The sequence below is a fragment of the Callospermophilus lateralis genome, chromosome 7 (genome assembly GCF_048772815.1).
Source record: "Callospermophilus lateralis isolate mCalLat2 chromosome 7, mCalLat2.hap1, whole genome shotgun sequence".
In the NCBI taxonomy this organism is placed as follows: Eukaryota; Metazoa; Chordata; class Mammalia; order Rodentia; family Sciuridae; genus Callospermophilus; species Callospermophilus lateralis.
The window spans coordinates 135,929,429-135,956,963 of record NC_135311.1 but is presented as its reverse complement, the minus strand read 5'-3'; the positions used below and the strand labels follow the sequence as shown (position 1 = coordinate 135,956,963).

At 52.2% G+C, this 27,535-nt stretch overlaps 1 protein-coding gene across 5 annotated transcripts; it reads left to right on the top strand.

The window, feature by feature from the left end:
• The first annotated feature begins 229 nt into the window (after positions 1-229).
• Mfn2 (mitofusin 2) lies at positions 230-27,535 on the top strand. Of its 5 annotated transcripts, none has more exons than XM_076861277.1 (20): positions 230-392; positions 1,158-1,298; positions 1,697-1,781; positions 6,185-6,363; positions 9,241-9,376; positions 13,315-13,477; positions 14,072-14,196; positions 15,040-15,148; positions 15,250-15,357; positions 16,661-16,814; positions 17,019-17,086; positions 17,198-17,319; positions 18,900-19,026; positions 19,394-19,498; positions 19,762-19,864; positions 20,327-20,547; positions 21,085-21,240; positions 23,185-23,381; positions 24,134-24,268; positions 25,578-27,535. In XM_076861277.1, exons 4-20 carry the CDS (start codon positions 6,189-6,191, stop codon positions 25,645-25,647), a joined length of 2,274 nt encoding a protein of 757 aa, XP_076717392.1. In that variant the 5' UTR covers positions 230-392; positions 1,158-1,298; positions 1,697-1,781; positions 6,185-6,188; the 3' UTR covers positions 25,648-27,535. The 5 variants fall into 5 exon arrangements, with proteins under 5 accessions (XP_076717392.1, XP_076717390.1, XP_076717387.1 ...); XM_076861275.1 differs by having other exon boundaries at positions 230-426; positions 1,714-1,781; XM_076861272.1 differs by having other exon boundaries at positions 230-426.

Below are 27,535 nucleotides of genomic sequence, written 5' to 3'. Positions count from 1 at the left end.
GTGGGGTCAGGATCTGGGGCAAAGAACGAAAGAGCGGGAACATCTAATCCGCGCCTTTGTGTTTTTGGCTCTTGACAGCTCGAGGCCCCGCCCCACCCGCCCCGCCCTCCCGGCCCTGGCAGGGACCAGCCGGAACTACAACTCCCGTGATGCCTCGGGAACCCCGAGGCTCTGCGTCATCGGCCGGGGACTCCCGGGCGGTAAAACAGCGCGCCGAGACGCCTCTCGATGCGCACAGCCGTGGGTTCCCTGAACCTTAGGAGTAATAGAATACAACTGGCTGATCTCGAAGTCCACCGGTTCATCCGGGCCGAGCGGCAAACCCGCGACGGCTGGTGACGCGCGCACTCCCTCCGCCTCTCCCTGGGTGGCGCCTGCTGGTGACGTTGTAGGTATGATGGCCGCCGCGAGGCCGGGAAGGTGAAGGTGAGAGGGCGAGCGCGCCGGGGTGGTGGGAGCGGCCGGACCCGGCCCGGAGAGTCCAGAACAGCCTGGCCTGGGCCGGTGGGACGCTGGGGCCCCCAGGGGTCAGGATCCGGCCGGACGGTCGTCCCCACGCTGCGGCCTCGCCTCCGGCCCGCACGGCCCTACGAGGAGCCGGTGGGGCGCGGGACCCGGGGCAGGGCCGTGGGGTCCCCTGGCGCTCCCGTCGCCCCGCCTCCCCAGACCCCTGCCCTTTCGGTTTTCATCTGGCCCTCTTTTGCTCAGCGCCTGACAGGTGCCCCGAGTCAGTGCCGGGCAGTCTGCCCTGCCCTCCCGCAGCCGCCTCGTACAGCAGCCAGGACCCACTGATTTCCAGTCAGTTCCACTGCTCTTCCCCACCACCCTGCCCCGCGACTCTCGTTGGCAGTTTGTCCTCAAGCCCAATCCTCGTCCTGGTTGTGCTCCCTCCCCTCCCCCTCTGGATGTGCCTTACGGGCCGCAGGGCACCTCCCTGGTGCACATGGTTGAACACATGTGTGGTCAACCTGCACCTGTGTTGTATTTTCCCCGGGCCATTTGCTCACATGACAGCCCCGCTCCCCAGTACCTCAATGAGTAAGCTTCCTTCAGGGATGAGTCTGTTTGGCTTTCAAACCTGATTAGACATGTTTTGCACATCAGTTGTTTTCCTCTTTTGGTGACCTGTTGACATCTCCCTTTTCCTTTCCAATAAGTCGGGACAGGTGGAGTCAACACAATCAATAGCCAACCTTGACCTGAGACAGCACAGAGGAGAACCCAAATTATTTTCGTTTTTTTGACTCCAGCCATGTCCATGATGCCCACCCTGTGAAAAGTCTCTGACCATCCAAAAAGTAAGTGGTGCCTGTGACTTCTGGTGCCCTGGATCAGGGTTCAGTGGGAAGGGGCATGCTGTGCCTGCCCTGGCCCTGCAGTGGCAAATTTCTGGGATGGGGTCCTGCTTGTTCAGATCTATATGGTGTTTTGCTAACTGTGTTGAACAAAAATATTATATCTCCTTTTTACTTCGTGGAGGATTTTGCTGGGCCTGTTTAAAGGTTGGCAGTTCAGGAACTGGCTGGGATCTCCTGGGCTCCCTGAGGGTAGTCTCTCTCTCCCTTGTTTGTTCTTCTCTACTGTGCTGATTCTTCTCCCCGTCTCTGCCCAGCAGAGGTTGGCTCCTTATCACAGCTCTTCTAAGAGTCTGCTCTGCTCCCTTTACCCTGTATACTCTTTTGTTTCAATTTCTCAGCTTCTCCTCTGTTCCAGTTGTGCCAGCAGACGATCCGTGGATCCATTTTATTTCCCCTGCTAGGAGTTGCTGTACATAAAACTGGGTAAGGAGGTGGTGTGGATTCAGGGACTGTGCTTGGGATCCAAACACACCTTGCAGTGAATTTTGCTACTGCCTTGCTTCCACCCCAGATATCTAATACTCCTCAACTAATAGCCTAGGGCCTAGGTAGAGGCAAAGCTTTTGATCACCTTGAAGTGCTAATAGCAGTTTCCATTCAGAGTTGGGTTTGTTTCCAGTCTTAGATAAATATCTGTTGTGCCTCTAGCACTTCTAGGGGGGTGGAATTAGACTACCAGGATAAATGAACCTTTCCCTAAAGTGTGATCCTCAGAATTTTGAAGGCTGTTAACAAAGAAGAGTTTCTTGACTGAAAAAGAAATTTGTGCAATGCTGATCAATATACTTAAATTGCATTTAAACTGGTCTTCCTTGCTAAGGCCTTTACTGTGTTCATGTGTGCCAGTGGAGAGGGGTGGTGGCGTGTGGTGTGGTACAAACTGATTCTAGCATGGAACCCTTTTTACATGGAACATTAGGTACAAGTAGAGTTCTGTGGACCATACTTTAAGAAGTAGTGCTGTAAACTGTCTGAAACCATAAACTCAAGATCACTTTGAGGCTGTCACAAAAACCTGGAGTGTGTAATTGACACTGGAATTGGGCCCTCTGGCTCAGCTATGCTTAGGTGACAAGGTTCTGAAATGAAGTGAGTTGCTTTTATGGCCCGAGAGGGAACCAGCAGGGTTTGCACCCAGCTGTTACCTGATTTCAGAGTCATCTGCATTGCCTGCAGCAAGCCCTGTGGTGAAATAGGACTATCAGGGCTTTCCAGAGGCAGAACAGGAAACCAGCTGCTCTCTCTGCTCTGGGAGGATAGAGCCAGCAGACAAACCCCTGAGGCAGTGGGATCTCTATCTTGGCTTTTGTGCACATATTTTGCAACTTTATTTATGTTCAGTTTGCTTTTTGGAAGGATTCAATTTCAGAATCTGAAAGGTTTGTTCAACTCTTTTGACTCATGGAACTCCAAATAGATAGCTAAAAACTGCTTTTTAGGAAAAAAAGTGCATTTGTATCTAGAAATGGCAAGTTTAAGGGGGGGTCCCTGGGAGGTTGTTCACTCACTCATCCTGTATCTGACAGTGGTGCAGGAGGAAGATAGCAATGGAAAGAGGTCACTCGCTGCTCTGTGAAAGACGGGCTCTCTAGGAGCTTAGGGGACACAGGGTGATTAAAAACTAAAAGTCAGATAAGGGTGTGTGTCCTCTATGGAGGACAGCAGGAGTATGTCAGGATGGTGAGAAAAAGAGTCCAGACAGAGAGGAGGACTAAGTGCGGAATCTTGGCTCGGGAATTAGGAGGGCTGGAGAAATCAGACGGCATGAAGGAGTCAGCAGTTTTAGGAGGGTTTGGGGCATGCCGCTGCAGGTGGGCAAGGGCAGCAGCCTCTAGGCCAGCTGAACTCCAGCAGACCTATAACCTTTAACCACTAAGCTTTGACTGGTGTGCGTTCCCTTCAATCTTTCACTTACTGAGCACTAATGCTTTTGGTTCATACCCTTTGGGCTTACAGACCGTGACCAGGACTTAAAAGCACCTGCTTCTAAAAGCTCAGCTGTGATCAGGGAACTGGCTTCCTGCAAGCCAGTCACTTCTGGGGCCTGAAGAACCGACCTCTCCAGCTGATCTGTTTGCTTGATAGCCATGGTAGGGAGAGGGGTTGTCTTCCCTGACACCTGGGTGTTCGTGGGGAGAGCCTTATATCTTGCTGGTAGAGTTTATTACTTTTGCTTTAAACAAAAAGAGCTTCCTTTGAGCTCTCACTGTGTGCCACCAATTTCTCATGTCATCGTCTTTAGTCTTCTCAGGGTTGATGTGGTGTCTTACTTGTACACACAAAGAGTCCAAGGTTCTGAAATGAAGTGAGTTGCTTTTATGGCCCGAGAGGGAACCAGCAGGGTTTGCACCCAGCTGTTACCTGATTTCAGAGTCATCTGCATCGCTACATCATGCCCCATCCCAGACCCTGTTCTCTTCTCTGTGGCTGGCTTTGCTCCTTACCTGCCTGCCCATGCCCCCTGATTACAGTGTGCTCTCCTTTTCTATTTGAAGGAGCTGGAGAGTCACTTTGTTTTTAGTTCTCTTTCTCAGGACTCCACTGTCTTTTATTTGGGGGGGGGACGGTTACCAGGGATTGAACTCAGGGGCTCTCAAGCACTGAGCCACATCCCCAGCCCTGTTTTGTACTTTATTTAGAGACAGGGTCTCAATGAGTTGCTTAGGGCCTCGCTAAGTTGCTGAGATGGCTTTGAACTCATGAGCCTCCTGCCTCAGTCTCCCAAGCTGGGATTACAGGTGGGCACCACCTCACCGGACTCCACTGTCTTTTTTAATAAAGAAAAAAACCAGGCCAGGTACAGTGGCGCACACCTGTAGTCCCAGCAGTTTGAGGGGCTGAGGCAAGAGGATCACAAATTCAAAGCCAGCCTCAGCAACATAGTGAGGCCATAAGCAACTTAGCAAGACCCTGTCTCAAAATGAAAAATATAAAAGGGCTGGAGTGTGGCTCGGTGGTTGAGCACCCCTGCGCTCAATCCCTGGTTCCCCCCCTCCAAAAAAAAAAAGAAGAAGAAGAAAGCTGTGTCTGTAGTGTCATGGAGGAGGAAGGGAAACAGTAGTTTCCTCCCAAGGAATCTGTGACGCTGCAAAGAAATTGTATATTTGAGCAACACACGTGGATTCCTGTCTCCCTGTGGTGTCTGTGTGTCCTGCCTAACCTTTGGGATGGTTAGTACTTTTGCGGGGAGGGGCGTGATACTGGGAATTGAACTGAACCACATCCCCAGTCCCTTTATTTTTTATTTTGAGATAGGGACTCACTAAGTTGCTTCTGGCCTCACTAAGTTGCTGAGGCTGGCCTTAAACTTGCAATCCTTCAGTTTCAGCCTCCCAAGCTGCTGGGATTACAGGTGTGTGCCTGGCTGGGATCATTAGTTCTTGGGAGCCAGCTTTAGCATTCATCTTTGGGTGCTTTTTTCTGGATGTTTCTTCTGCTTCTCTGCTCGGCACCCTTTGGCACTACTTGGGAGTTTCTTGTATGTGCTCTTCCCTGAGTACCTGTCTCATATTCCAACTAGAAACTCAAATCCGGCTGGGCTGCCAGGAGGGTGGCTGGGAATAGAGTGCTACAGTCGGGCACACACAGTTCACACACTGCCTCTTCCAGGGAGGGGCCTTTACCTTTGACCTCAGGATGGGAGGGCTCTGTGGGGCAGTGGCTCTGTGTGAGGACCCTCAGGAAGACCTGGCAGGCTCCACTTTTGGGGGCAGGGTTCCCAGCCATGCCTGGGAGCTACCTTCTCTGGAATATTCACCTCTTGACCTTAGCCAAGACCTCTAGGTCTTTGGAGTCAAGTCACATATTATTGCTGTGAAGGGAAGAAAAAAAGTCTACAAAGATGCGTGTGATTGAGGGAAGCAGGAGAGCGCCACCCAGAAACAGGCTGTTAACGCACCTGTGTTAACAGCGCCAATCACAAAATGGTAGTTATATGGTTTTTTCTTTGGTTTCCAAATGTTCTGTAGCATACATGTGTTAGACTAGGAGACCAATAGATGTTTTCTAAAATAAGTTTTAGAAGTAGGTATTTCTTACTTGAGGATCACTCCTCTTTGTTTCCATCCCTCCAGCAAACAGACAAATCCTGTTAGGAATTAGGGCCACCAGGCTCCTGGACAGCAGAGTGGCAGGGGGTGGGGTGGGAGTGGACATCACTGACTTTGAGCAGCACTTTGCTGACGCTTTTTCTTAGGTGTTAGAGTATAGGAGATGAATCAGATTTCTGTTGCACTTTTCTTCCTTAGACTTGGAGGAGGGCTTCTAATGTCACTCAGAGTTTCACCCCATCGCTCTCTGAGGTACTTGTCAGCTGCTCAGCAGGCGAAGAATGGCCAGCAGTGGGCTTGAACTCAGGGCTAAGGCTCCAGGTGTCTGAGTGCCCATGCAGCGGGTCAGGAGACTGGCCTGTGTCTTGGGGGCCCTCTTCCTACTCTGATGTGCTGGTTCTCGTCTTGCCATCTCTTGAATGTATGCTGGTTGCCCCGAATTCCATTTTGGGAGGGGTACCAGGTATTGAACTCAGGGGCCCTTGACCACTGAGCCACATCCCCAGCCCTATTTTGTATTTTATTTAGAGACAGGGTCTCAGTGAGTTGCTTAGGGCCTCACTTTTTGCTGAAGCTGGCTTTGAACTCATGATCCTCCTGCCCCAGCCTCCCGAGCCACTGGGATTACAGGCTTGTGCCACCACACCCTGCTGGTTGCCCTGTATTCTTCATAGAACTCAGAACTGGTCCTGGCTCTCCTCTTACCCCATGCTGTGCCCACAGCTGACTGTCCCAGGTGGCTGTTCCTGGGCTCACTCACACGGTCTTGTCTTACAGCGCAATGTCCCTGCTTTTCTCTCGATGCAACTCCATCGTCGCAGTCAAGAAGGATAAGAGACACATGGCTGAGGTGAATGCTTCCCCGCTCAAGCACTTTGTCACTGCCAAGAAGAAGATCAATGGCATCTTTGAACAGCTGGGGGCCTATATCCAGGAGAGTGCCACCTTCCTTGAAGGTAAAACTGTCACCTGCTCATCAGGCTCCCTTTGGTCCATTGAGATGGTTAGCAGGATTTGGGAGTGAGGAAGTGCAGCCCTGCTTTTGAGGAACTCATGCCAGGGGGATCGTCACCCTCCTCCATGCTCTGCTCTTGGAATCCTGTGGAATAGGGCTCCAGGAAGATGTGTGAACTGTCATTTAAGAATTGATTTAAGAATTCTGCATGTTTTGTTTCATTTATCTAAAATGCAAGTCGGTTGAGGCTTGAGAATTATCCCTGCCTTGGGAGTCACTGAGCAGCTTGTGGTCAACTCGTGTGTTCTTCCTGGCCAGTACTGGCTGCTGTAGTGCCAAGCACTGCCAGGTGTTGGTTATCCCAGACAGTGTGCCCTCTCGTATTTTTAGTCTGGTGACAGGACTGTGAATAGGGAGCTCCTATTACCTCTGCCTTTTCTACTAGTTACTAATTTGGCCCTGCTTCTAGTTCCTGCTCTACCGGCAGAGAAGGACTGGTTCCTGGAGCCCCATTTGGTCTGATGCCCACTCTGGCCACTAATGTCTCAGACTCTGTGTCTAGAAGGGCACCATGGCTGCAGGTCCAGGGATCGTCTGAAAACCTAGTAGCTGAGTCTTAGCTGCCCTTGGTTTTCTCATTTGAGAATGACAGACTCAGGTGAGACCAGGCATTTTTGGAACCCAAGGAATCTAGTGGAGATCCACAGGGCTCACCCCTGGCTCAGGTGGGCCGCCTTTTCCCCATCTTGCCTTTCTTCAACTGAGTCACTTGGCTTCTCTTGTTTTCCACACCAAGCTCCTATGTGAGGCTTCCACAAAAAAAACGGGACTGTGTCCATTTTCATCAGCTTGTCTGTGCCCTGCCCTTTGAGTAAGACTGATGCAAGAGAAGGTGCTCCCTAAATATTCAAACTCTAGCGGGGCTGGGCTGGGGCTCGGTGGTGGAGCGCTCACCTGGCATGCATGAGGCACTGAGTTCAATCCTCAGCACCACATAAAAACTAAATAAAGGCATTGTGTCCAACTATAGCTAAAAAACAAAAAGAAAACTCTAGGACTGGGGATGTAGCATGGAGTAGAGTACTTGCCAAACAGCCGTATGGCCCTGTGGCCCTGGGTTTGATCCCTATCACCACAAAAAAGTATAGTAATAATAACTTAAAAACCTGAATTTTAAAAGTTTTTTTTTTTTTTTTTGGTACTGGGGATTGAATCCAGGGACACTTAACTGCTGAGGCTGGCTTTGAACTTATGATCGTCCTGCCTCAGTCCCTGGGATCACAGGCGTGCTCCACCGTGCCTGGCTTAAAGGTGTGTAATTGGAGGGTGGAGTGAGTCCAGCTCACCACCTTTCCATTTGGCAGCAACTCTACTATGCCTGACCTGCGCTGTCAAAGCTGCTATTCTTCTGGAGCACTCAGTCGATTCTGGGGGCACATATGTGCTTCAGGGGGGTGTTTATGTGACAAGTGCTTTATTTCCCTTTTTGTGAAAGTAGACGGCCTGGAGCGATCCCGGTTGCCATTGCTCTGGGTGGGGAGGGCACCCAGGGCACTGACAACGGCCTGGCAGCCTCCTGGCTATTGCTTTTGTGTAGCCATGTGCTCGAGGGGCATTGTGAAGGCCATTTCACATGCCCATATAAGGGAGGAACTTGAGGGGTGGTGACTGGTGAATGGGGTGGGGTTGTTGACTTGGTCACTTTCTTTGGTGGCATTAACTGTAAGGCAGACTCACTGTACAGGCTCTAACATGTCACTTGTCATGCTCTGGATGTTTTGAGAGTGGTCAGGGCAGGGGCCTGTCAGCTTGGTGGTTTGTGGGATTTGCCAAGGGGCCAAACGCCATGTCCTCTCCAGCCATGAAGTGCCTCCTTGTGCAGGTGCTGGATGGGATGGGCCAGGATCTTGCTCAGTTGTTTGATTCTGGGATGATCTGCTAGCCTCTGCCTGTGGAGGCCACTAGGAAAAGCAGTCCTGTGATCTAGGTACCCGCTCGCTCAGCCAGCATGTAAGCACCTGCAGGACACAGACTCAGACAGGTCAGCCTCCTGTAGTAGATGGACAGACAGGTCATCCCCCAGCTGCACTGTAGAGAAGTTAAGCGTGAGAGGAGAGAATCCAGGGTGCTGCGGGTATGGAAAAGGGGACCCACTCAGGCTGGAGTGTGTGCCCAGGGGAAGTTTCCTGGGGGCTATGCCATCTAAGCTGCACGCAAGACCCAGTAGGAACAGGCCAGGGAGTTCCAAGTTCATCAGTTCATCAGAGTGTGGCAGGGGGTTGGGCAGTGCCCGCAGAGCCCAGAGGGGTTAAGAGGCTGGTGTTTGGGAGATAGTGAGGTGGAGTGAGAGGCAGTGGGGCGGCAAGAGACCAGGCTGGAGGGGCCAGCAGGACCACTCAGAAGAACCTTGCACAGTGACGGAGTGGGTAAGAGCCCAGACACCAGGGTCAAGTTTAGATCCCCACTCTGCCATGTAAGTAAGGAGGACCGAATGAGGCCACATGCACTCGGTGCCTGATACAGGTGCCTCAGCCTGGTGCCAGGGGAGAGATTTGGGGGCCCAGGCGCAGCAGTATTCAGGTGCCCACCAGTGCCCTCTCGGCTCTTTGATTCACTTGATCCTCACAGTAGTCTCATGAAGCAGGTTTGGCTGTTGGCTTGTGTGCCTATGGTACAGAGCTAGGAGGCAGGCAGGACTGGTGTGGGCACCTGGGCGGTCTTGCTCCCACCTATATTCTTAGCTGCCACCCGGCAGAGCCACAGTAGGGTGCCATCAAGGTGGGCTGGAAGTCCTGGTGAGCACAGCTGCTCGCTGGCCTTTCCCGCCTGTGCCGTGAGCTCCTGCCCATGCTGTGGCCCATTTTCATCCCCGCTCCAGACACCTACAGGAATGCAGAACTGGACCCCGTTACGACAGAAGAGCAGGTTCTGGATGTCAAAGGCTATCTATCCAAAGTGAGGGGCATCAGCGAGGTGCTGGCCCGGCGGCATATGAAAGTGGCTTTTTTTGGCAGGTGAGTCTTTGAAGCCTTCACAGCTTCCTGGATGGGAAGAGGAGGTGATGGGGACTGAGGGAGGGAGGAAGGCCCTCCGTGTGCCCAGGCAGGGAGTGGAGGGCAGTCCTGAGTTCATTACTCTCTCTCTCTCTCTCTCTCCCCCCAGTGCTGGGGATGGAACCTAGGCCTCCTGTGTGCTGGGTGAGCACTCTACCCCTGGGCTACATCCCTACCCGCATCACTCTTCTGATTTTTACTTTTTTATTTTTGGTTCTAGGGATTGAACCCAGGGGCGTTTACCCATTGAGCCACATCCCCAACTCTTATCTTTTATTTAGAGACAGAGCCTAGCCAAATTGCTGATGTTGGTCTTGAGCTCACCACCCTCCTGCCTCAGCCTCCCAAGCCACTGGGATTATAGGCATGCACCACTGCTCCTGGCTATAGTTTTTGAGACATAGTTTTGCTAAGTTGCTGAGGCTTACCTCTAACTTGTGATCCCCGTGCTCTGGCCTCCTGAGTTGCTGAGATTACAGGTGTGTGCCACCATGCCTAGCTTTCCTTATTTTATTTGTAAAATATTTATAAAGTAAAATGCACCTTTTTGTGCGGGGTGGTACAGGAGAGTGAATCCAGGGCCTCTTGCACACTAGGCATGAGCTCTCTCACTGAGCTATGTCCCTAACCCCTAAATTAACCATTTCTAAGTGTATATTCAGGAGTGAGTGTGTTCATATTATCGTACAACCAGTATTCAGAATGTTTTCATCTTACAGAACTGAAATTTTCCCCACTAAACAGTAAGTTCTCATTCTCCCTCTCTCCCAGCAGCCTCCATTCTATTTTCTATCTTTAAGAATTGAACTATTTGGGGCTGGGGATGTGGCTTAAGCGGTAGCGCGCTCGCCTGGCATGCGTGCAGCCTGGGTTCGATCCTCAGCACCACACACAAACAAAGATGTTGTGTCTGCCGAAAACTAAAAAAAATAAATAAATAAATATTAGAATTCTCTCTCTCTCTCTTTCTAAAAAAAAAAAAAAAAAGAATTATTCTGTCTGTGCCCTGCCTTTGTATGAGATTGATGCAAGAGAAGGTGTACCCTAAATATTGAAACTCTAGTGGGGCTGGGCTGGGGCTCAGTGGTAGAGCGCTCGCCTGGCATGCAAGAGGCACTGAGTTCAATGATGGTGCACAACTGTAGTCACTGGCCTCAGCAACTTATCAATGCCCTAAGCAACCTAGAGAGACCCTGTCTCAAAATGAAATATATCAGCCAGGCAAGATGATGTACACCTGTAATCCTAGTGACTTGGGAGGCTGAGGCAGGAGGACCAAAAGTTCAAGGCCAGCCTCAGGAACTGAGTGAGACTGTCTCAAAATAAAAAATAAATAAAAAGGGCCAGGGATGTAGCTCAGTATTAGGCACCCATGGGTTAAATCCCCCATACCAAAAAAATAAGAATTTGACTATTCTAGGTACCTCATGTAAATGGTATAGCACAGTACTTGTCTTTTGGTGATTCCTTCATCTAACTTAGCATAGTGTCCTCAGAATTTTCCACGTTGTAGTTGTGTCAGAATTTCCTTCCTGTCCGAGGTTGCTGCTCTCCCTCCCTGTGTGCAGACCGAGCTTTGTTTATGCGCTTGTCTGTCCGTGCACTCCTGGGCTGCTTCCACCTTTTGGCCGTGATGAGTGACGCCGCCTTGAACATGGGTGTTATCTAGTCCCTGTTCTCAGTTCTTTTAGGTATACATAGAAAGGGAATTGCTGGGCCATATGGCAATTGTATTTTTAAAAAAATTTTCTTTAGTTGTAGTTGGACACATACCTTTATTTTACTTATTTATTGTTATGTGGTGCTGAGGATTAAAGCCAGTGCCTCACACGTGCTAGGCAAGCGCTCTGCCACTGAGCTACCACCCCAGCCCTAGTTATTGTATTTTTCCTGTTCTGGAGAACCACTGTACTGCAGGAGCGACTGTGCCATGGCACATTTACACCCGTAGAGCAGAGCTCAAGGACCAGGTTTCTCTAATTTTTGCCAACACTATCCCGCCCACAGCTGAGGGTAGAACCCCGGGTGCTCTACCACTGAACTACATCATTAGCTCTTTTTATTTTTTATTTTGAAACATGATTTCACTTGATTGGCCTTGAACTTTGTGATCCTCCTCCTTAGGCTCCAGTGTAGCTGGGATGCTCATGAGCTCACACACATAGACACCCACCCCTGCCCTGTTCTGGTTTTCGATCACCACGTGTGAAGTAATATTGCATTGTGGGTTTTGCTGTGTTTGAGATGGGGCCTGCTGTATTGCTTAGGCTAGTCTTGAACTCGGGGACCTTAGTAATCCTCCTTCCTTGGTGCTGGGACTGCAGGCCTGCCAGTGTGCCTTCCTCCCATTGTGAGTTTGGAGTTTTTTGGGTTTTGGTGCTGAGGATTGAACCCAGGGCTCATGCATGCTGCGCAAACACTCTCCCCAGCCCCTCCCTAGTCCCTCCATTGTGGGTGTGATAAGCATTTCTCTAATGAGGGATGGTGTTGAGCGTCTTCATGCACTTACTGGCCATTTGTGTATCTTCTTTGGAGAAATTCCATTCAAGCTCTTCACTTGTTATTGAGCTGAAGGACCTTTGAGGAACACTCTGTATTGGTAAAATATTTTTTTCCATTCCACACCTACTCTGTTGATTGTATCCTTTGGTGCAAATAAACTACTATTTCATTGTAGTTTAATTTATCTATTTATATTTTTTTGTCTGTATTTTTGATGTTATATCTAAGCAATAATTGTCAAATTCAGTGCCATGAAGCTTTTCTTCTATTACAAGAGTTTTATTTTCAGCTTCTTATTACACTGTGGAATCTAGGAGACACTTTTAAAAAAAATCAAAATCCAATACTGTGGAAAGACCCCAAGGCATATTGGATACCAGGCACACGGTGGTAGCTGAGGGAATAGGCCCAGTGGCCTTGGTGCAGCCCCCAGCTCTCCTGGCCTCCCAGTCCTTCATCCTCACCTCCCTTTGACCAGGAGCAGTGCTGGTCTTGCTGCATGCAGGAAGGCCCATGTGGCTCTGAGGTATGTGATGTGGCTGGGAAGCCTCTGCTCTGCTCTGAATGAGCGTGAGTGTGTGTAGCATTTGGGGAGCTGTGATACCCAGAGTGGAAAAGACACTGAGGAGAGCCACCTTAAGCAGAATTTGGAAGTGGGTGGGAAAGGTGGAAAGATGAAGGAGTCTCCCCTGCAGCCGGGCACTCACAGCTGGGATGGAGAGGTGGAGCCTCGTGGGAGGAGGAGCATGGTGGGAAAACAGCCAAACAGGCCCACGTGGAAAACAAGTCTGTGATGTCTCTGGTGATGGGGATCTTTGGTCAAGCTCATTTAGACCAAGGAAGACGGCCCTGAGACAGAGGCTATGGTGTCAAGTGGGAGTGCCTTGTGTTTAGAGAAGGGCGTCTCCATCAGGGCTGCTGAGCTACTTCTTTTTTTTTTTTTTTTTTTTTTTTTTGAGAATTTTAATATTTATTTTTTAGTTTTCGATGGACACAACATCTTTGTTTGTATGTGGTGCTGAGGATCGAACCCCGGGCCGCTCGCATGCCAGGCGAGCGGGCTACCACTTGAGCCACATCCCCAGCCCCAGGGCTGCAGAGCTACTTCCTGATCGGAGCTGGGTTATTATCCAAGGGCAGGTTGCCTGGGGGGAGGCAGCATGTGGCACAAGCCCCTTGCACATCTCAAGTGATGAACTGGGGCACGGCACAGGCTCTAGCCAAGGGGCCTTGCCTATTTCAACAAACCCTAGGATCCTCTCTGCCTCTCTTGGTGCTACCTGGGCGTCGGTGGCATTGCAGAGAACAAGTCCCCAGACCTCCTGCTCAATAACTGCATGTGAAAACCAAACCTGTGGCTTCTCTGGGCTTCACTGATAGCCTTTATTGCCTCCTAGGACGAGTAATGGGAAGAGCACCGTGATCAATGCCATGCTCTGGGACAAGGTTCTGCCCTCTGGGATTGGCCATACCACCAATTGCTTCCTGCGGGTGGAGGGCACAGATGGCCACGAGGCCTTCCTGCTCACGGAGGGCTCAGAGGAGAAGAGGAGCGTCAAGGTGGGTGCACTGCTGAGGCAAGGCTGGCCCAACCAGCCCATCCATGTGACAGGCTGGCGCCACTTCCCAGAAGAGAACCACGCCTCCCAGTGGTGAAGATGGGAAACCCTGTTTCAGAGGAGAGAGCAGGCACTGGAGAGGGTGGGAAGACGGGAAGGTGGAGAGAGCGCCAAGCAGCCACCCTGCACGCCCGGCCCTCACCAGGGCTCACTGCACTGGGCAGGAGGGGAGTGAGGCCGCCCCTCCTGGGGTACCCCAGTGAGAGCTTCCTGGGTGGCTGTGGGATTTCCACACCCATATGGAGTTGTCGCACTTTGATTCTTCTGAGTGGCAGCTGCATTCTCACTCGGGGCCAGGTGCTCACTGTGATTCATAAAGCATTAATCCATGCGCAGCGCATGCAGCTAGGCAGCTGTCAGGAAAAAGGCTTAGAGAGAGGAGAGGAGGCGGTTCTCACAGGTGGCTCCCAGCTTTCAACTTTATGTGTGAAATGAGGAAAAGGAGCAGCCCATGGGCGGCCCTCCCAGGCTCTGGCACCGAAAGTGGGCCTGGACTCTTCCTTGGCCTCATCTTTCTTTCCTCTTCCACCGTCAGACTGTGAACCAGCTGGCTCACGCCCTCCATCAGGATGAGCAGCTGAACGCTGGCAGCCTGGTGAGTGTGATGTGGCCCAACTCCAAGTGCCCACTTCTGAAGGATGACCTTGTGCTCATGGACAGGTAAGAGGGGAGGAGCTGGAGGTCCTGGTTTCCTTTTTTGCATGACCCAGGCCCAAGGCCCTAGTAGTCTTTGCTCTGCTCAAGCACTGCTGCCTTTCAGAGGCTCAGCTAGTCCTGCCTCTTGGCTCTCCTCCAGAGCTGGACTGTCATATCCACTGGTATCAGTGCCCTGCACATGTCCTGTTCAGCAGATGGGTGGAGAGCTCAAAAGTGGGGAAGGCCCTCAATCCAGCCCAGTACTGGGGTGTGTGTGGGCGAGTGTGTGTGGTGGAGTTGGGGTGCTTCATTCTTCTTGACACCTTTGCCCTAGCTATGGACAGGTTCCAAAACTGTACCAGGAAATATAGCATTGCTGCACTTACCTGGACTCTCATAGATATAAAAATTCACTTTAATATCTATCCCTAGAGTAAAATCATAAGTCATTACTTTTTTTTTGGCACTTGACCACTGAGCCACATCCCAGCCTTAGTTTGTATTTATTTAGAGAGAAGGTTTCCCTGCGTTGCTTACTGCCTCACTGAGGCTGACTTTGAACTTGTGATCCTCCTGTCTCAGCCTCCTGAGCCACTGGGATTACAGGTGTGTGCCATTGTGCCCCCCATAGCCATTACATTTTTATAAGTGTGACAGATGTGTGTGCTAAAAAGACATTTCCAGGCAATCTGGAACGACATGAAGTGGGAAGTGAAAGTTCCCCCAAGAAGGCCAGACCTTCTTCCTCCCGTCCCTGGCTTTCTCTTCTCTGGAGGCTGCCTCACAAGTCCCAGATTTGTTCACAGCAGGAAGAACAGGGCTTGTGCTCTGTGGCCGACCATGTTGGTTTACCCTTGTCACCTTTAGCCCTGGGATTGATGTCACCACAGAGCTGGACAGCTGGATTGACAAATTTTGTCTGGATGCTGACGTGTTTGTGTTGGTGGCCAACTCAGAGTCCACCCTGATGCAGACGGTAACCCTCCTTTGCCTTCTCCACGGTCCTGGCTGGGCAGGTGGCTGGTGGGGCCTTGGTTTGGCACAGCTCCTCCCTCTGAGGCTCACCCCCTTGTCTAGGAGAAGCAGTTCTTCCACAAGGTCAGCGAGCGTCTCTCCCGCCCCAATATCTTCATCCTGAACAACCGATGGGATGCGTCTGCCTCAGAGCCGGAGTACATGGAGGAGGTTGGTACCTCTTGGCTCTCAGGGGGTAGAACTCTGTGGGAGCTTTGTCTACCCTGGCCACCTCATGCACCAGATATAATGGCTTCCCTGAATTAATTTCTCACCAATGATTGCCCGGTGTTCCCTTGGTATCTTCTGATGGCATTGAAAGCTCCTTTCCCCTCTCCTGTTCACTTTCTTAGATGACCCTTGTTGAGTGGCTCTCCCCCAGGTCTGAAGACACCCCCCAACTCTGCGTCCTTGGGGCCGTGTTTGCTCATTTGGGTTCATTAAAACACACGGGCTGGGTTAGCTCAGTGGTAGAGATCTCACCTTGTGTGTGGAAGGCACTGGGTTCAGTCCTTAGCACCACATAAAAATAAAGGTATTGTGTCCATCTACAACTAAAATAAAATCTTTAAAACACACACACACACACACACACACACACACACATAGTAAATGTGGAACAGGCACAGCCTTAGGAAGATATCCGACATCCAGGAGAGGAGCTTTAATAAAGGAGAGAGTGATGGGTTCTGCTGACAGCTCACAACTCTTAACTTTATGTGTGAAATGAAAGAAAGGGCAATAGATTGGTGGTTTTGGATTTCCTTTGTGGAGCCTGCAGTCAGCAGATGGGAGTCCAGATTTTGGCTGATGCAGGGCAGTAATCCAACCTCCCCCTGTGGGACAGGTATAGTAAGTATTGCGGGGAGGATACCTGTTAGGAGTGCCCTACACGTGTCTACGAGAGGCTGTTATTTATTTTGTGGTGCTGGGGATGGAAACGGGCCCTGTGCACCGTAGGCAAGTGTCCTACCGCTGAGCCACTTCCCCAGCCCTACTTATCCCTGGAGCCCTAGGACATCAGCGCTGGGAGGGCTTTTCTAGTGGTCCACTCACTGTATGAACGAGGCCCTGGGAAGTCTCAGCTGGTCAGGGCGGAGAACCGGGTTTAGGTTCTTGACCTCCTAGTTCCTTTCTTCTGGGGTACCAAAGTGTGACACTAGATAGAGTCTGACAAGAGGCAATTTGGGGCCTTTCTAAGTGTTTCTGCTTGTACACATGAAGTGTCCTTGTGAGGCCATACCCCAAGACACTCCCACGATGACTTTTGGTTCTGGAAAGTGTGGTGGCTGGAGAGCAGAGATGGGGTGATTTTCACTGTTTGTGTTTGTACCTTTTGAGAGTTTGTACCTTTTGAGAGTCATGTGAACATATTGCCTATTTTAAAAAAAGGCAGTGGGGACTGTGGGCACCATCCGGAGGGGCTCACCTGCAGCCCACCATGGTCACATATGCCCCTCTGCTTGGGGTCCAGGTGCGGCGGCAGCACATGGAGCGCTGCACCAGCTTCCTGGTGGATGAGCTGGGCGTGGTGGATCGAGCCCAGGCTGGGGACCGCATCTTCTTTGTGTCTGCCAAGGAGGTGCTCAACGCCCGGATCCAGAAGGCCCAGGGCATGCCAGAAGGAGGTAATGCAGCTGTGTTCAAGGTGGCGGGTCTTGCAGCAAGTCAGTAGGTGGCAGTCACTCTGGGGTTGGGTTGGTGAGAAGAGCCTGTGGGAGAAGACCTTGCTGTCCAGCCAGTGTCCTGTGTGGTCGTAGTTGTGGCCCCTGGGTTCCCCCTTTCTCCTGCTCTAAAAGCGTTTCCTCACTAATGCAGTGCAATTCTCCTAGGGGGCGCTCTTGCAGAAGGCTTTCAAGTGAGGATGTTTGAGTTTCAGAATTTTGAGAGAAGATTTGAGGTAAGTCCTCTGATCCTGGTTTCTGGTGATTCTCCTGAGCTCTCCTGGGATGTTCCCTGGTGTTGTAGACCCTAGGTGGCCCCCACCTCCCTTGGGCTTCTTTTGTTCCAGGAGTGCATCTCCCAGTCTGCAGTGAAGACGAAATTTGAGCAGCACACAGTCCGGGCTAAGCAGATTGCGGAGGCAGTTCGCTTCATCATGGACTCCCTGCACATCGCGGCTCAGGAGCAGCGGTGAGAGCCCAGGAGCACAGGCAGGCAGAGAGGGCACTGAGGAAGGAGCGGTGGCGCTCCGTCCCACCCGGGTCCCTGATGGCAGGCTGGCTCTGGGTTCCTGCCAGATCCCTTCAAGCCTGGTGAGGCGGGCCTCTGAGTGTCTGATTGCGCCTCCTGGCTTGTGCAGGGCCGTCCCCTGTGGTGGGGGTCTCGGCTGTTGTCCTGCCTGGTACTGTAACCAGTCTCAGTGCCTGAACTTTTTTTTTCTTTTTGGAACCAGGGATTGGTTCCAAAACCAAAGGAACTAGGAACTAGTTGGTTCCAAAACCAACTAGGAACTAGGGGGCTCAACCACTGAGCCACACCCCAGCCCTTTTCATTTTTTATTTTAAGTCAGGGTCTCACTAGGTTGTGTACAGCCTCATAAGTTGCATCCAGCCTGAACTCATTTTTAAAAAACTTTTAAATTACTTTAAAAAAAAAAAAAGCACAGAGAATAATATAAAAACACCTTGCTCCTGCCACAGAGTTAACATTGTTGATTTATGGTAAAATGGAAAAGGGTGTTAAGTACCCTTTGATCTTTGACCCTTTCCACTCCTCAGGGGCTCCACAGTTATGAATCTGTAGTGCCCTCACTTGTTTACAAACTACTTTTTAGCTGGGTGTGGTGGCTCATGCCTATGAGCCTAGCAACTCACAAGACTGAGGCAGGAGGACCACAAGGTCCAGGCCAGCCTCAGCAACTCAGCCAGGCCCTGTCTCAAAAACTAAACAGGCTGGGTGTAGCTCAGTGGTAGAGGCTCTGGGGCCTACCAGACAGGGCTCTCTGCATCAGTCTCACAGGACAGATGGGTGGCTGCCCATGTGCTGGTGTGCCTGTGCCTCTGCTGCGCCTTGCTCCTTCCAGGCAGCGTTGTGTCCCCTCATCCTTGTCGGAGCTTGTGCGAGTTCCTGAGTGCTGATCGCCATAGGGAGTTCCACTGTGGATATACCTCATTTTCCTGGGTTGATTTTTTTAGGCTTCACTTTCCTTATGCCCTTGCAATTTCTGCCGCAGGGCCGCGTGCCTGTGCGTGCTTGCTCGCTTTCCTAAGTCTTTCTAGGACCGATTCCTAGAGGTGCAGCTGCTCTGCCACAGGGTGGGTGTGTTTTCGTTTTTACTCAGCTTGGCTTTGTTGCTCTCCTGAGTGAGCGGCTATTTCCCCAGTGTCCCCCCACCACTGCCTGTGGCAACTCCCACTTCCGCAGCTCTCCCCGCAGCTCCATGCTGTTTTTCCTAGGCATCTGGTGGAGTGTAGTACCTCTTTTTAATTTCATTTCCCTGCTTACCAGTGAGCTCAGCACTTTTTCCACATTACTCGGCAACACCTTTTCTAAACCCCCTTTAGTCTTCCCCTCTTTGTCAACATCTCTCTAATAAATGGAAGATGGGGAGCACGTGGTTGACTCCCTCTTGCCTGGGGGGAAGTTCGTGCCTCTGTGTGTGCGTGAAACCTGCCCGGGCAGGATGGCGGGTAGCCCATGCTGCCTCCCAGGGGCCCTCATACCCCCGCCTTGCAGCACATGGCCTTCTGACTGGTGCTCTTTGCTTGTAGTGTTTACTGCCTGGAAATGCGGGAGGAGCGGCAAGACCGGCTGAGATTCATCGACAAGCAGCTGGAGCTCCTGGCCCAGGACTATAAACTTCGAATTAAGCAGATTACCGAGGAGGTTGAAAGGCAGGTGAGACTTGAGGAGGAGGCACTTGGGGGAGATTTCAGTGGAATCCAGGGTATAAGTCTTTCTAGGACTGATTCCTAGAGGTGCAGCTGCTCTGCCTTAAGGTGCCTTGTCAATTCATCTTGTCATCTCAGGGGCTTCTCAGCTTTCCAGGAGGAAGTTAAGGGTATGGAGCTTCCCTGGGGTTCCGTTGTCCACTGTGTGACTCCTCCTCTAGGTGTCTTCCATGCCTGATGGGCGATTGATTGATCTGCTTCTCAGATTGTAGATGAGCCAAGATGCTGCTGGGAGGGGAAACTGTTTGCGAGACTCTGAGGCTAAGGGACCGCAATGCTCCCTGGTGCTCAGCAGTGCGCTTCCTCTGCTGTAGGTGTCGACTGCGATGGCCGAGGAGATCAGGCGCCTCTCTGTGCTGGTGGACGAGTACCAGATGGATTTCCACCCCTCTCCAGTGGTCCTCAAGGTCTATAAGAATGTGAGTCATGAAGCAGCGGTACTCTGGCCGGGGCCCCCTGGATTCTCTTTGGTGGGGGGTGAGTGCCACGCTGACGGCAGTTCAGCTCTAGCTGGTCTGCAGCAAAATGGAAGGAAGCAGGGTCACAGGAGCTGGGCTGCCTCACCTCCTTGGCTTTCATGGTGAGCCTGGGTGACCAGACTCAGGGTCTCCTTGTTCTTTGGCCTCCCAGAAGGAACTCTGACTGGGATGCCTCTTCTCTTAACCTCCCTCTCCTGCTGCAGGAGCTGCACCGCCACATAGAGGAAGGGCTGGGCCGCAACATGTCCGACCGCTGCTCCACGGCCATCACCAGCTCCCTGCAGACCATGCAGCAGGACATGATAGGTTAGTGCCCCAGAGGAGCTTGGGGCTGGGGTTCTGGGGCTGCCTAGGAATCAGGCCAACGTGGAGAAATAATGGCCTTTCCTTCTCTGCCACCTTTGATGATGATTCACTTGGTACCTGTACACTCCTGGTGTGCGCTGTGAGTTAACTCACTCTGCTCCTAGACCTAGGAACTGCCCTGAGTTACCAGATAGGATTGCCATATGCAACAATTTGGCCTGCTCCCATAACCCACATGAGGCATGGGGGTAACAGGTTTGGAGCCTTCAGTTACACAGTGAGAGATGGCCCATTTGTCATGGTGAGGTATTCCCCCAGGCTGACTCATCCTGGGTGTGGACGAGTCCTGGGAGGGACTGCTGAGCAGCCTTCACTGGTGTGGCCTTGGTCCCTGGGGCTTGGCACTGGGTGGCACAGTCCCAGCTGATGTGCTTTCTCCCTGTGTGTTTGTGTTCCTGACAGATGGCTTGAAGCCCCTCCTTCCTGTGTCTGTGCGGAGTCAGATAGACATGTTGGTCCCTCGCCAGTGCTTCTCCCTCAGCTACGACTTGAACTGTGACAAGCTGTGTGCTGACTTTCAGGAGGACATTGAGTTCCACTTTTCTCTTGGGTGGACCATGCTGGTGAACAGGTTCCTGGGCCCCAAGAATAGCCGGCGGGCCTTGGTGGGCTACAGTGACCAGGCAAGCAAATTCCCTACCCCAGGTGTCCCCCAGGCTGTCAGCTATGGCAGTGTGTCCCACCCCTGGGACACCGCAGTTAACACTACTGCCACAGACCAACCCGGCCTTGTCCTAATTTCAAATGCTAAGATGATTTTTTTAAAATTCACATTAAAACAAGTAGGTAACTACCAAGAGGAGGTGACTTTTCACATAGTCATCTATACTGCCATCGTAAAATGTAGCCTTTAATCCCCACCCAGAGCCTGTGCATCCTGGCTTTCCATTCACGCCCCACACTTTGGAAACGGCTGCTGCGGGCCGGCATAGCTGCTGCTCCCGTCCGGCGGCCTCTGGTGCTGAACTCGCCAGGGCCATCAGGAGGCGTAAAGCCTCCTCTGTGAGGTGCAGAGCTCATTTCCCCTCTTTTTGCCTCTTGGAAGTTGAAGAACTGTTCTCTGTGTCCCTGTCCCAGCTCCTCTAGCCTTGAGGGTCACTGAGGCTTTTGAATGTGAGGCCTGTCACATTCTTCTCACTCTTTGCCATCTCTTTCCTCAGGTTCAGCGTCCCGTCCCTCTGACGCCTGCCAACCCCAGCATGCCCCCCCTGCCACAGGGCTCGCTCACCCAAGAGGAGCTCATGGTCTCCATGGTCACGGGTTTGGCCTCGCTGACGTCCAGGACTTCCATGGGCATTCTCGTTGTTGGAGGAGTGGTCAGTGATGAGTCTTCTTGGAGTGGGATGAGGGGCCTGAGGGCAGGGCCTGAGGAGCTTTGTGCTGGAAGTGGCCTCTGTACTGGTCCTCGCTTCACAGTGAGCTGAGTGCTTTCTATGGGAGCTGGGGCCTGAGCCCTTCAACATATGTTACTGGCCTCTTTAAGCCTCACTCAGTAATCAGGTGTTTAGCTGGCACCATTCCCACTTCCCAGATGAGGAAAATCCGCAGTGGCTTAATACAGCTGGGATTTGAGCCATGCCCCATCTGACTGCAAGGCCTGGGTCACACAGTGAGTAGGGGAGTGACCCGAGGCATTGAAAACCTGGGCTCTAGAGAACTAGGCTTGAAAAAAAGGGTTCCTCATTAGCAGGTGGGAACTTGGAAGGGCTTGAGATGGAAAGAAGCCATGTTGGACCTGGTGCTGATTCTCTCCTCCTCCTGGTTTTGTGGCCCCTTCCTTTCCACTCCAAAGTAGCTGGGCTTCTCCACATCTTGAATGTAGACACACTGCTGCTGGAATCATTTACACCTGAGATTTTCTTGATGCTCTGGCAGGTTCCTTCCTGGACATTTGACAGTGGTGGCAGAGGGTGCCTGTCATGAACACTGTCAGAAATTGCTTTCCTCAAATGTAGGACAGGCGGGACACAGCAGAGCCCCTTCCCTGGGACTGCAGGCGGCAGGTGCTCTGGTTCCTTTCTCAAGATGGTGATGAGTGTGGCAGGAGGGTCACAAGCTGAAACGTTGATACCTGGCAGTCTTGTCCATCCAAATAACCTGCTAAGTGGACACAGACCATAGGCCTCTTTGGTGAAAGAGGAAACTGTATAAGGGGAATGGCCTGGGTCCGCCCAGCAGGGACGGCGGGCCACAGGAGCCTCACTGTCCGGCTGCCCCCAGCTCCTTGATGCAGCCTCATGGCCTTCAGCCGCACCGTTGCACATCAGTCCCAATGAAGCCATCTGCCCAGGTGCTGCACACAGCCCTGCTTATCAGTGTCACCACAGTGAGCTGTTACGCAAGCCAGCTGCAGTGGGGCAGCAGCTTGGGAGCTGAGGCAGAGGGATTGCAAGTTCAAAGCCAGCCTCAGCAACTTAGCAAGATCCTAACGCAACTCAGCAAGACCCTGTCTCTACATAAAATATACAAAAAGGATGGGGGATATGGCTCAGTGGTTAAGCACCCTGGGTTCAATCCCTGCTACCAAAAAAGGAAAAAAAAAAAACAAAACACATCAGTATTTATCCTTAAGGCTTCTGCTCAATAGTGGTAGAGTGCTTGCCTAGCTTGTAGGGGGCCACAGGTTCAATCCCTAGCACTGGGGGGAAAATAATCTGCCTGCTTAGATCTGGGCTCTGGTCCACCCTATGTGAGTCTTGTTGTGGCCAACACTGTTTCCCTCTCAACTGGAGAGAGTCCTTGCCCTCTTGGCCTCAGTGGGGTCAAAGGAGCCATTAAAAGAAGGCTTCCAGGGGCTGTGATTCTGGCTCTGTGGTGGAGTGCTTGCCTAGCATGTGTGAGGCACTGGGTTCAATTCTCAGCACCACATATAATATAAATAATAAAATAAAGGTTCATCAACATGTAAAAAAAATAAAGCTTCCATTGGGCACAGTGGCACACGCCTGTAATCCCAGCAGCTCATGAGGCTGAGGCAGGAGGATCGTGAGTTCAAAGCCAGCCTCAGCAATTTAGCGAGGTGCTAAGCAACTCAGTGAGACCCTGTCTCTAAGTAGAAATAGGGCTGGGGATGTGGCTCAGTGGCTGAGTGCCCCTGAGGTCAATCCCTGATAAAAAAAGAAAAAAAAGGGGGGGAGCTTCCTTGTGTGACACTAGGCTCCTTGACTGGGGCTCTTTGGGCATTCCTGGGAGTCTGGGCCCAAAAGGACAGGGGCTGGGGTCAAAGGGGCTCTGCCCTGGGTGACCATGTGCCCCTGCAGGTGTGGAAGGCAGTGGGCTGGAGACTGATTGCCCTCTCTTTCGGGCTGTATGGCCTCCTCTACGTCTATGAGCGCCTGACGTGGACCACCAAGGCCAAGGAGCGCGCCTTCAAGCGCCAGTTTGTTGAGTACGCCAGTGAGAAGCTGCAGCTCATCATCAGCTACACGGGCTCCAACTGCAGCCACCAAGTTCAGCAGTAAGCCGTCCCAGGGGCCTGGGGAGGACTCTGCTCCGGGTGGGTCAGCCCAGTCTTCCTTCTGGTGGGTTGAGTGTCATGGACCCTGGGTCTTTAGCCGGGCAGTGCCAGCTCAGGCCAGGGTAGGGACAGAGGTCTAGGGCATAGGTCTCTGGTCTCCCAAGGAAGGAAGAAGAGGGAAGAGGGAGGACACGTCTCTTGTCAAGGTTGTCCTGGGGAGGTGACTGGGGTGTAGCTTTGAAATCCTAGATGGCAGCCTATTCGCGGCAACTTGGGGTTGGGACCTGCTGCCTGCCCTGGGCTGGTAGGGGATGGGCGTGCCTGCGTCCTCCTCTCTTGCTGTGTGGCAAACCTTTTGCTGGTCATTTTGCACCTAACTTTTTGTTTACTTTTCTAATCTTTGAGGTAGATAACATTATCGATGTCTCCTTTTTCAAAATAAGGAAACATTTGAAGAATAGTCCCTTGTTCTAGGCCACTTGGCTGATTAGCGGCAGAGCCAGGCTCTGAATCCCAGCGCTCTTGCCCAAACCATGACCTCTGCTCTGTGCTGCCACTTCTCCTGGCCATGGCGATAACAAGGGGCTTGGTGTTAGGGTCGGTCACATTTCAACAGAAGCTAGGAAAGACTCCACTGAACTGAGACGGCAGGGTAGGGGCAGGCCCAGTGGCAGCCCACCTGGAGTGGCCTGGCCACCAGTGGCGTCCTGCCTGACAGCTGCATGCCCAGTGACCTCACCTTTCTCCCTCAGGGAGCTGTCTGGGACCTTTGCTCATTTGTGCCAGCAAGTTGATGTCACCCGGGAGAACCTGGAGCAGGAAATTGCTGCCATGAACAAGAAAATTGAAGTTCTCGATTCACTTCAGAGCAAAGCCAAATTGCTCAGGTAAGGTGGGACCCTGGGGCTCTGCTGCTGTCTCTCAGGGACACAGACCTCTCTGGAGGGACCTTAGCCACACATGTTAGATGTCTGTCAGGCGCTGCTGAGTGCCAGGCTCAAGACAGCATCACTGCCTTTGAGGCACCTGCAGTTGGGGCAGGACATGGTGACCACCTAGGAAGGAAGTTGAAGGGGACCATGTGATGGCCATTTCTGGGCACCTGTGGGCACTGCGGCACCTCAGCACTTCATGGCTGCTGTTTCATGAAGCCGCCACTGTGCCCTCGGGCATGTGTTGGTAGCTCTATTTCTAAGCAGGACACTGCCTGTAGAGGTTAGTCCTGGTCTGGGCTCCCACAGGAAATGGTGGGGCGAAGCAGGGCCCAGGTGTGCATGGTGGTAGCAGCCTCCATGCTGGGTGCTGATTTTCCATGCACACGCTAGACCGCCACCCGTGTGTGGTCAGGGTTTCTGAGCCCAGGAAAGGGGTGTGCTACCACGTTCACCCACAGGGGCAGGATTGGAACCCAGATTTCCAGGTGCTTCACTGAAAGGCAGAGCTCCCATTAGCAGTTTTCCGGAAGGAGCATCAGTCAGAGGAACCAGGGGTCCTAGCTTCTGGCCCAGCACTCAGCTTCCCTGTGTCTCACTGTTTTCATCTGTGAAGTAGGAGTAGGAGCTCACAGAAGCCACAGCTGAGGAGGAACGTGCCCTGCGTCAGTCCTTGGCTGGTGCGGCCCATGATAACATCAGCACACAGGGACCCTGTACTTCCTGCCCTCGCCCTTGACATCAGAGGCCTGCGGGGCGGCAGAGCCAAAGGGGTGGCACTTCAAAGGGTTTCAGCTCAGGCCCCCTCACTGATGGCGGACTTTCCCTTGCTGTGTAGACATGTGCCTCTCCATCTACCACCCCGGGACGTCATTTCCCAGGGACATGCTCCTCTCTGGAGTGCAGGAGGGGGGCGCACTCTGCTGCTTTTCAAAGCCAAGGACAGGGTCGCTGCAAAGGGCCACAGATAGTGCCCCATCTTCTTGCTCATTAGCAGACACGCTGACTCTAGCAGCTCAGGGACTTGCCCTGGGCCGCACAGCAAACATGGGGCCTGAGAGGCAGAAAAGCCTGACTCCGCTCCGTCACTGGGGATCTTGGCAAGTCATATCCCTCTCTGGGCCCCCTTTCCTCCTCTGTACTGGGGGGTTGATAAGGGATTGGAGGATTAAATGAGGCTGCCAGTCACTTGTCATTGCATGTGGCTAGTGTCACTGTTACCTGTCCACAATTGCCATTGTTAAAAATGACTATGTCTTTGCAGGAATAAAGCTGGTTGGTTGGACAGCGAGCTCAACATGTTCACGCACCAGTACCTGCAGCCCAGCAGATAGTGGGCGGTTGGAGCAGGGTCCTCGTGGGGAAGGCGCTGTCACCACCCTTGGCATGGTGGCTCCCTAGGCACGTCAGCTCCGGTCCCTGGCCACCCGAGAGAGTGAACGTATCCACTGTCTCGTACCGTTTTGAGCCCTTCAGCACTAGTTATGTCCCCTCCCCTGACCTGCTGCTGCAGGAAGGTCCCCTGGCTCTGACCCCTACAGGAGATTTTAATGATGACCAGACTGCATGGCATCTGGAGTCACAGCCCGGCCCTTCTCTGCTCCATCAGGTTCACTTAACGAAAATCATTTGCTTGATAAGTTCTCGGGTGTCAGTCTTGCAGGATGACTGAAGCCTTTGGGGGCATCAGGCAAGCACCCACCTCCTCCAGCTCGTGCCACCTGCCCTCCTTGCATCCCAGCTATCCTGCAGAGAGAGGCCACATTGAGAGTGACTGGAATTCCTTCCCAGAAGCATTGGAAATGCTCCTGGAAGCCCGAGTGTCCCAGAAGGACTTGGGGCTTATGTCATTTGGTCATTTGGCTTCAGTGCTTTGTCCACTTGCAAGCCTTTCAGATGTGTTGGTGGCCACTCTTGGCAGCCCTGGGCTATAGACTGAGGCTGAAGGCAGGGCAGCACTACAGAGCCAGTGGGGGATGGGGGGAACTCAGAGAGGGAGTGTGGAGGGGTCTGACGCTGGTGACGGTGACGCTGTCAGAGCAGGTGGCCATCACCACAAGGAGGAGGGACTTGCCTCTCTTCTTGGGATGGCGTTCCTCACTTTGGATTTGGTCCTTGGCCTGCATAGTTTATTTATTATTGATGGGAGCTGGTTTGGTCCAGGTGGTTACAGGATGGTGGGAGGTGGGGCCTTGGTGGCAACTGACAAGAAAAGGCCCTGCCCAGGAGGCTGGGGAATGTAGCTGGTACAGAACAGGGGCCTCCGCTGACCTTGTTCTGAGAAGCTCCTGAGCCTGAGAGCCCTACCCCATTAGCTTGGTTGCATCCCCTGCCTTGCCCCAAGCCACCCACCTACCCTCTGGCCTGTTTCCTGTGCCTGTGACTCTGCAGTTGGCCACAAGATAGCGCGGGAGACCCAGCATCCTTCCTCCACTCTCCCTGTCCCTCAGAGCTTTCCTGACACACAGGTTTCACCTTGATTTTGAGAAATGTTCCCTGCCCTTGAGTTTTGAGGTTATTACTGGTTAAAGTGGGGAAGGGTCCTGTCACCAAGGTGTTAATGCAAGAGCAGTTCAGAGACATCCCAACAAACCTGCACGGTGAAGCCCAGGGCAAGGCTTGGCAAGGGAAGCCTTGTCCTGCTGGTCCATCCAGCCATTGCCCATGTAGTTGGTGCAATGAGGAAAAGGAGTTGGTGGGTGACCACACGGCTGATGTCTTTTCCATGTCCTTGCTTGTCCTTCAGCCCCTCAGTCACTTTGAGGGACAAAATGATGGACTTGGGTCAATGTCGGCATGTGGTGAGGTTGTTCTGAGTGTTTTGCCAGGCCTGGGCCCACAGGGTCACTCCCAGGGAGTCGGGAAGAATCAGTGTCACACAAACCTATGAATCTTGTGTTCTTTTTTGAAGGAAAAAAAAAAAATCAAAAACTTTTTTTCAGTGTAGCCCCTGGGGGATAAATGAAATTTTGAGCTTCTTACACAATAAGTAAAATTAAATTCACACCACCAAGGGGAGATGATTTCTGAAGGAAGTGTGGCAGAGGCACTTTAACTAGATGCTGCTAACCTTGTTCTATTTCATGTTCGTTTCTGGAGCGCAAGGCGAGCTCGACCCAGCGAGTTCTCTCGAATGTATTTAAGGTGTTGTATTTGCCTGAATTCCTCCTGTATCATTGCTGATAATATTGGAAACTAAAATAAAACCTAGTTGGAACCCTG